General features: G+C 45.7%; 1 protein-coding gene across 1 annotated transcript in view; it reads left to right on the forward strand.

Annotated features, from left to right (window-relative positions):
• The window catches only part of LOC119379136 (oxytocin-neurophysin 1-like), a 47,266-nt gene extending 43,144 nt beyond the window's left edge, over positions 1–4,122 (forward strand). Inside the window, exon 4 of the mRNA XM_037648325.2 lies at positions 3,999–4,122. Coding sequence (XP_037504253.1) covers positions 3,999–4,096 — 98 coding nt within the window. The 3' untranslated portion in view covers positions 4,097–4,122. The remainder of the gene's footprint in view (positions 1–3,998) is intronic.
• Positions 4,123–8,786: the final 4,664 nt, after the last annotated feature.

Raw genomic sequence — 8,786 nt, forward strand, 5'->3', positions numbered from 1 at the left:
CAAAAAGAAAGTAGATGAACGAGCTGCGCTTGCAGTGCAAGCACTGCGTCGACTATCATAACGACACGTGGAAACTCCGCCACCAAAGCTGGATTTGCTCGAGGGGCACCAGCTGCAATGCGGGACCTGTTGCAGCTTGTACATCCCCGACCTGGGTATGTCTCGTTTGAGTGCGCCAGTACTGCACACATCACAAGCGCAAATGTCATGTTGCAAGAAGAAGGTGCCATTATGCTAACATCATCAACAACAGAAAAAGAAGCAGATAGAGAAACAACTTTAATAAAAATAGGGCTCCGTGGTGACCGTGGGTGGAGCCCACGGCAACCCACTCCAGGGCCCCACTGGCTATTGCGGCTCGCCGGGCCTGGTCAAGGATTGCCCATTGGTTTTCCAAGTCCAGTTTGGAGAGTCGCGCCTCCCACGACCCATTTACGAGTCTGTCCTCAATCAGCGGCGAGACGGCGTCTGCTGGACGCTGTGTGCTCTGGTATAGGTTACATGCTCGAGTGTTCGGGTTCTGCTTCTTTTTGGAAAAGGCAAGGGGACGGAAAAACGTAGGGAAAAGAAAAGGGTCGTCTTTTCTCGTCGTATTTCAAGAGAACCGGCCCCGCCACGGTGGTCTAGTGGTTATGGCGCTCGACTGCTGACCCGAAGGTCGCGGGATCGAATCCCGGCCGCGGCGGCTGCATTTTCGATGGAGGCGAAAATGTTTGAGGCCCGTGTACTTAGATTTAGGTGCACGTTAAAGAACCCCAGGTGGTCGAAATTTCCGGAGCCCTCCACTACGGCGTCTCTCATAATCAAATCGTGGTTTTGGGACGTTAAACCCCAGATATTATTATTATTCAAGAGAACCCACAAAAAAGAAAATGCTATTACCGTGACTAAAGATGCCATTACGCGACTCCATTCTAGCACGTCAACGTTTTTTAAAAAAGTGCTGAATCGCTTTATTCTGACATAGCTGCTTCTTTTATTTGCTCGAGTACATGACGGTGGCACCGTTTGACCATAAAACGCGTAATATTGGAGGAGTGTGCAGTCTGCATAAGAAAAGCAGGATGGCCTGGGGAAAATGTTCGCCAAAACGATTCAGAATCATTCCTTATCCTGTTTGAACGAAATTTTCGGAGCTCCAGCGGTTGAACATTTCTTGAGGCTACTATCTCAAGTTCACTGAAACACTCAACACTGCGAAATATTTAGCTTCAAAGGCTGTTTTATTTTGGACAGAAGAAAGGGTAGTAGCCATGCACTCAGATACGGTAAATGGTCAACCTCCGATGAAAGTGGGTTGTAGCTGTGTTCCTAGTCAGTCCCCGCATTGCCATTGCGTCATTCATCAATAATTAAAGTAACTGGTCACAATAATTCTGCCTCTTCCTTCACCAACCTCCGTCGTAGTAAATGTGTACCGACAGCTAAAATAAGATCATGCACTTTTGGTGCCGTTACATCCACCTTCATTTCCTTAAGCTACATGTCGGGCATGCCCTTAGAGCACGAAACCTCGGGAATATCCTTGTAAATAATTCTCATAATTGCGTCGGTCACACTAGCTATACGTGTTCTCTACCTTGACTTCGGATTTAGCGCCCACTTGCTGTTCCATAAAAGAATTTAGAGCAATGGGAACAGGAGTAAGTTTGTATAAATGTTTGCTTGTTTGTGAATTATTCATGTATGGTACAAGGGATGAAGGCCACATTTTTGCCGCTGCTGTTCTTATTAAGAAGAAGCCGTGGAACTTGAAGCTATACTGTGCATTTAGATCTATGCCACTTGTGCCCCTGTTGTAAGCATTTCAACACTTCGATAATTCAGCGAAACGTAGAATCAAGTACTCTCAGCAATCGGGGAGCTGGGGGCGGTGGATTTGCAGTTGTGTTGAAGAAAAGCTGGTTGGTTGATCTATGGGGTTCAACGTCCCAAACCCCTCAGGCTATGAGAGGCGCCGTATTGGAGTGCTCTGGCAATTTCAACGACCTGCGATTCTTTAACGTAATAATAATTGTTGGGGTTTAACGTTCTAAAACCACGATATGATTATGAGGGACGTCGTAGGGGAGGGCTCCGGAAATTTCGACCACCTGGGGTTCTTTAAAGTGCACCTAAATCTAAGTACACGGGCCTCTAGCATTTCGCCTGCATGGCAATGTGACAGCCGCGCCCGGGATCGAACCCGCGACTTTCGATCGGGTCAGCAGCCGAGCACAGTGACCACTGTACCACCGCGGCGGCACTGAAGAAAATCGTTGAGTATGCAGCGATACCTCACAAATACCAATGTTGAAAGGTTATAGATTCGTATACGCATGTATGTACCAATCATCATCATCATGGTGAACGTATTAAAAAAGCGCTAAAATGCATCTAGAATGCTTATGGAAGGCATGTGTCCGTTCCTAACCTTAGGCATCCTACTCTATAGGATCCCGCAGGAAACTACATCTACTGCAAATGCTCTTTAATATTGTATACAGTAGAGCAAAGATCATTTTTTTTCAATTACATGCAGTATAACCGAGCAAGGCCAACGATGTGGAAACCCAGCAAGACGATTCTATTCATAGTAATAAACAGAGCGAAAAAACTAGAGACACAAGGGAAGAACAACACGGGACGAGCGCATCTGTTGCCACGTATGGAAACAAACGCGTACCGTTTTTTCCTTTTTTCTACGAACTATACAGCAGAATAGAACGCGCTTCCATGTGCCGTAGTTGAGTTATCATTAGGCGATACCTTCGCTTCTGCCGTGCAACCTTACCTGTGATATACTTATCCCCTATGATTTTTTTATGTGCTTTCATCCCTATAGCGTGTCACTCCTGCGTATTTACTAGCCACTATATACTTGGTTATATTTGCAGTATACTTGTGTTTGCGGAAATCTGCATTGTGCTTACGCACCATTTTACGGATGGGTCTCGGTGCTGCCACGTTGGGCTGTTAACCTTGCGGTTTTGTATCTTTAACAACCAAACGAACAGCGATACGGTAGACGCATGCGCATGAAAACGGTTGGGTTGGTGCGACGTTTCATGACGTTATTATTTCACGCCGCGATATATCGCGGCGATATACTTTGGGCTGCGAAAGGAAAAATATTCCTTTCACAGCCCAAAGTGGCGGCGCCCATGTGTCTTACGTAAAATCGTATCTCCCTCCCTCTCTCTCTCTCTCTCTCTCTCTCTCTCTCTCTCTCTCTCTCTCTATATATATATATATATATATATATATATATATATATATATATATATATATATATATATATATATATATATATATATGCTTGTCTAGGCGTTTTTTGTTATCTTTTACAGTATGCCTCTGTTCACGGCAATATAACCCTGTGCTCTCATGCATCAGCTTCCAACCAGCTAATATTTGTTTGCCTTGCCATTTTCATGGGTTACTTATGCTGACGATTTCAGTTCACTTCCGAAATTTTGTTAGTAAAAAGTGGGAACCCTTACATGCATGCTGTGTCAGCATGCATGTACTACTACTACGTAATACTATAACTGTTACCAATTCTGACTTGAATTATTGTCATTTCTAAGCAATTTCTTCATAAACAAATTTTCTTCGTGACAACTAAAAATATTGTCTGACTATTTCAAAGCAATGAAACGTACTTAAAACACTGTGCTTCGCCTGCTATGGGATGACGAAGCCGCTTGGCAAGTCACCCTATGCTATGAATTTGCAAGTCGCGTTTTCCACGGATATTCAGTGCTCTGATCTATATATGGCTGCCATGTTGTACTGCATGTCAGCGCTCTGATCTCGCGTGGATGGAGGATCGTCAATGTTATTAAAAAGGTTTCGAGGCATTGTCAACTTCTTATCAAAATTTGCAGGCTACAATGTGCACTTATCATCGTCTCCTCTCATGACTGGACACACTTCGATACGTGTATCTGCTGCAGAGACGTTTCACGAAGGCAATGCATAGCAGTGACCCTAGACCACTTATTTGCTTTGCGCAGACGGCTGCAGGAGAGACGAGTCTTGCTCAAATGACGCAAGTACCGACCAGTTCGGAACGAGCGTCGACATGCTGGAGTACGGTGTATCTAGGAGGTAACCGACCGACCCGTGGATCACCTGAGCCCTCACCACAACAGAACACTGCGGACCGAACGAAACGACCGAAAAATAAAAGCCGTTTTCCCACGTCGTTGCTTTCGCTTGAATAAAAGCAAAAATGCTTGCGGCGATTTCCAGTCATTGTCCAGACAGCGCCATTTACACATCCGCAACTCTCAAAACTCCAAAAGAATATTTCCTTCGACGATACGAAACGGCCGATGCCACCACTCAGACGATGCAGACGAAGATTCAGAAAATTCGCACCACTTGGAACAAAGGCATGCACCAAACAATTTTTAGTTGGCGGTCTTTTTTTAAAATATTGCGCACGTACTTTTAAACGCCACACCATACTGAGTATTGTGCGGCGTTTAAAAGCAGTAACATGACCAAGAGCATGTGTAAATATCTACGGCACATCTTCAGCTTGCTGGCCAGAGAGGCTGTCTGACAGGGTTCCCGTCGGTGGCTACTTTGCACCAAATTGGCTACTTCACGATCGCGTCTGGCGACGAAAATTTCAGGTTGGATACATGGCTACTTTCTGGCTAGTGTTGAACTTCTGTGTTGGCGCATTAAGTAGCCAATGTTCTTATTAGTTGCGGATAAAATACACTGTTTTCAAGCATTTTGTGACGTATCAACTGATGCACGAGCATGTCTTCCCCTCCACCACCCCAATGCAACGTGAGGTGTGCCTGCAAATATGGTGTGGTGTGGTGCGGTGTGGCTACAAAGTTCGTGCATATTGGCAAACGCGTGGCTAGTACACTAATAACGCTGCATGCCATTCTTCCTGATGCTAGGCGCAAGTTTCTAATTTTGATGCGCAGCACGTGTTCTCGTGTGAACTTGACAAATACAGAGATCCGTTTCGAAATGAAGCTGGGCTGTTCGACTTCAACCAGATTTCATTATCTGAAGCTGTACTGGTATTTTACTAATTTGGTCTGTGTCTTCAATGAAAAACTCTATAGTGTGTAATGTTCCTACTTACTTGTTGGCTGGAATGTTCCAAAGTCACTTCGTATCAGGCTAGAATTCTGTGTATTCTACATAAACTATATGCAGGCGCACTTAATTTCTTATAATTTATTTATTTATTTGCAACTTATCTGTGGCTTCAGGACCAACCAAGAGGGAAAATTTGGCCACTTATTTCAATGGTCTTTCTTATTCAAAATGGTATTGTTTCTGTTCCCCAATAAAAGCTGTACTCATAATACCGCTTGTGTTCTATTTGATGATAAAATTAAACGACATGGCTACTTTGGCTACCTTTGGCTTGAGTTCTAGCTCCTTTTCAAATCCACCCAACGGCTACCCTGCTGTCTGTCACAGCATAAATTGCGAGCATGCGAACTACAGTAGCCTCATTGATTCGCATGTTTCGACTGGCAGAGGATAGGTCGTGGGGCTGCCAGCACAACATTCGGCATCTCGCTTCGCTTTTATGTTTTCATTCGATAGTTCCCGAGCTTTGTTGGCCATGCTCCGGAGTTTGCGACACTAGTCAAAGTTCATCGCGTCATTTAGGGACGTGGCACGAGTACTACACATATATGAAATTCCTGACGTTACGTAAGACCGCCTGCACGTTTTACGAGAAAATGCTACGAAGTGCTGTACTAACTGAACTTTGAAGAATAGACTGTTGGTCGAGTTGGTATTTCATTATGTGGGAAACGTTTTTCTGCGCAGTTTCCCTCGTAACTGAACTTATTTTCCAAGTGCCCCATGCATACGTTTGAGGTTTCTTCGTACTACAAAGACCCGTGCAAGTATAATAGCAGTTGAAACTTGGCTTTTGGGTACCAGGTACCCGGTACGATACATGGCATTGCGAAACTGGGATTTTTCTAAGTGTGAGCCGTTCCATTTGGGACAAGATCATGTCACAAACGATTTTTATGGTGCGAGCCGGCAGAGAAATGCCTGGCACATAAAATTGTACATCACATAATCGACTACTTTTTAGTAATTCGTCAGTTACTTTCGGCGGGCTGTAATTGGTAACTATAACAAATTATTCTAGTAAAACTCTTTCTTGGCCTAGTGTGTTCGACATGCTTGAAAATAAAAGGTTGCGCGAAAATAAGACACGTTCACAAGCGAGGGCACAGGGACAAGCGCAAACTCACACTGCTTTATTCATGGGTGGAACCACTGAATAAATAGGAAACAGTAACACCGAGAACACGTATGCGTACGCCAAGATAGACACAAGAATTACACATGCGCGGCCAGAAAACCCCTCTCTCCACTAGACAGGCCGACAGAAGGATCACTAACACATGCCTTCTGCAATATAGCAAAAGCTTCAAGGACCAACCGTGCGTTCATATTTCCACTTCTACCGATTATCTTAATCTCATTCAGTCGAGGATCACACGTGCACGTGTTGCAATGCTCAGCTAAATTAGTTTTTTCCTTTTTCTACACATTTTGCAGTTGCTCCCTCGCTCTGTCATTTATGCAGCGCCCCGTTTGGCCTATGTAGAACTTTCCGCAGCTAATTGGAATTTCGTATACCACTCCGACAGCGCATTTGACGAAGGGCCTCACAAGCCTTTTGTCGCAAGGCGCTGTTTTCTTCCCACTAATACGGGAGCAAAGAACGGACAGCTTTTTCGGGGCCGAGAGAACAATCGGAACCCCATATTTCCCAGCGACTTTCTTGAGGGAGTGCGACACTCGGCGCACATAAGGCAGAACTTTGGGCCGCGTCACACGCTGCGCACTGTCGGCTGCTGCTGCGCCGACAGTGCGCAGCAGTGGTTCCGCCCATGAATAAACCGGTGTGTGTGTGTGTGTGTGTGTGTGTGTGTGTGTGTGTGTGTGTGTGTGTGTGTGTGTGTGTGTGTGTGTGGTGTGTGTGAGAGAGAGAGAGAAAGAAAGGTTAAGTGAAAGGCAGGGAGATTAACAAGAAGACAGTTTTTCGGTCTGCCACCCTGCACTGGGGAAGGGGTAAGCGGGGATATAAAAGTAAGGAATGGAAAAGAAGAGTAAAAAAATAAAAAAAAAACGCACACGCACTCAAGCACAGGAGTGTCATAGTCGTTTAGCGAGGCCGGTTGAGCGCAGAAATTTCAGCAGCGCCTTCGTCGCTTTCTGGTTGGAAGCTCGAACGTTCTGGCACTCCAAAATTGATTGTTCAGAAAGCGGCTGGTCACCGAGGCGTGCTGGCGTTGCTGAGAGCTGTTGTCTCCGGGAGCTGTAGTGAGGGCAATGACACAGGACGTGCGCAATGGTTTCCTCGCTGCCACAGTGAGCACAGGCAGCACTGTCTGCCATTCCGATTCGGTGAGCAAAGCTGTTCGTGAAAGACACTCCAAGCCACAGACGGCAGAGGACTGTTGTTTCGGATCGGGATAGTCCGGATGGAATTTGAAGTGGCGCATCCAGACGGTGAAGGAGGGCATGCAGAAAACCGGACGTATTCCACATTGAAGCGTGAGTTTGCGCTTGTCCCTGTGCCCTCGCATTTGAACGTGTCTTATTTTCGCGCAACCTTTTATTTTCAAGCATAACCAATTATATTTTTCACTGAAGTAACTGTAATTGTAATCGATTACTTTTTTTCTGTAACATGCACAAGTCGGAATGAGTGAGACCTCATGGTTTTGGTTCCGAAGTGATCCTCCCGTAAATTTTTATTGACGTAATTAACGCGGCGTTCGTACGACCGCGCCGTAATACGTTTGCGGCGTCGAGAAGCCAAGCTTTTTTGTTTTCGGCTGTAGTTTGCAAACCCGCCATGATAGAGCATCCTCTTCATTTGCATAGCTCCAAACGCAGCACCACAGTAGATATACAATAGCGTGCCCACACCAACGAAAATTATGCTCACAGGTGCACGCGTGCTGGATGACGCTCGCCTCACTTTTGAATGCGAGCACGCACGCATTTATGCGGCAGCGCCCACGTGTTCCATTTAAAAGGACGACTCGTCGCTCCGGCAGCCGGTGAAACTTCATTTTAATGCGCAGCACGCGAGAAGCTCAATGAGGCATTGTATGGACTCGTTTCGCCAGTCTGAGTGAGTGCAGGCGTTTCCTCCGGCGATCCGCGGCTGGCATGCAAAAACTGAAGTTCGTTCATGAGCGCTTTCAAAATGCGCCGCGTCTTTCTTACTCCGCTCGTCCCTGAGAAAAATAAGAAGATCGGGAGAATAAACGCCGCACTTGTTTTGATATCCAGTTCTCGCTCCAATTTCTGAATCTTTTGAGCAGAGCCAAAGTATTTCCACGTGAAATTAAAAGCCTACCGCTATGTTCGCTTCGTATGTGCTTTGAGGATCGTTTCATCGCCTGAGTCACATAAAAGAGTCGTCGATAGACTCTACAGAGGTGTACGTTGTCTTACCCTGATTTCACTTCTTGTTAGACCAAGGAACCGTGTTTACACACAGTATTTTCAAACAGTCAGTCCAGCCAGTTGGTATATGGCAACAAATCCTCGTAAGAAATTTCTCATTTTTGTGGTATGCCTGGCATATCCCGCACAACACAAATGCAATATTATCGGGACGGCGACACGATGACCTTTGAACAGATTCCAGCGGAAAAATACGACACCACAGCGGAGAGAAAATTACCCGCCGTTTTGCAATAGCGAGGCCCAGCTTAGAAGCGATTGTTACGCATGCAAGGGATGGTCTCGACGCTGCGCACGCTACTCTCTCT

This window comes from Rhipicephalus sanguineus, chromosome 1, assembly GCF_013339695.2.
Source record: "Rhipicephalus sanguineus isolate Rsan-2018 chromosome 1, BIME_Rsan_1.4, whole genome shotgun sequence".
Classification (NCBI taxonomy): domain Eukaryota; kingdom Metazoa; phylum Arthropoda; class Arachnida; order Ixodida; family Ixodidae; genus Rhipicephalus; species Rhipicephalus sanguineus.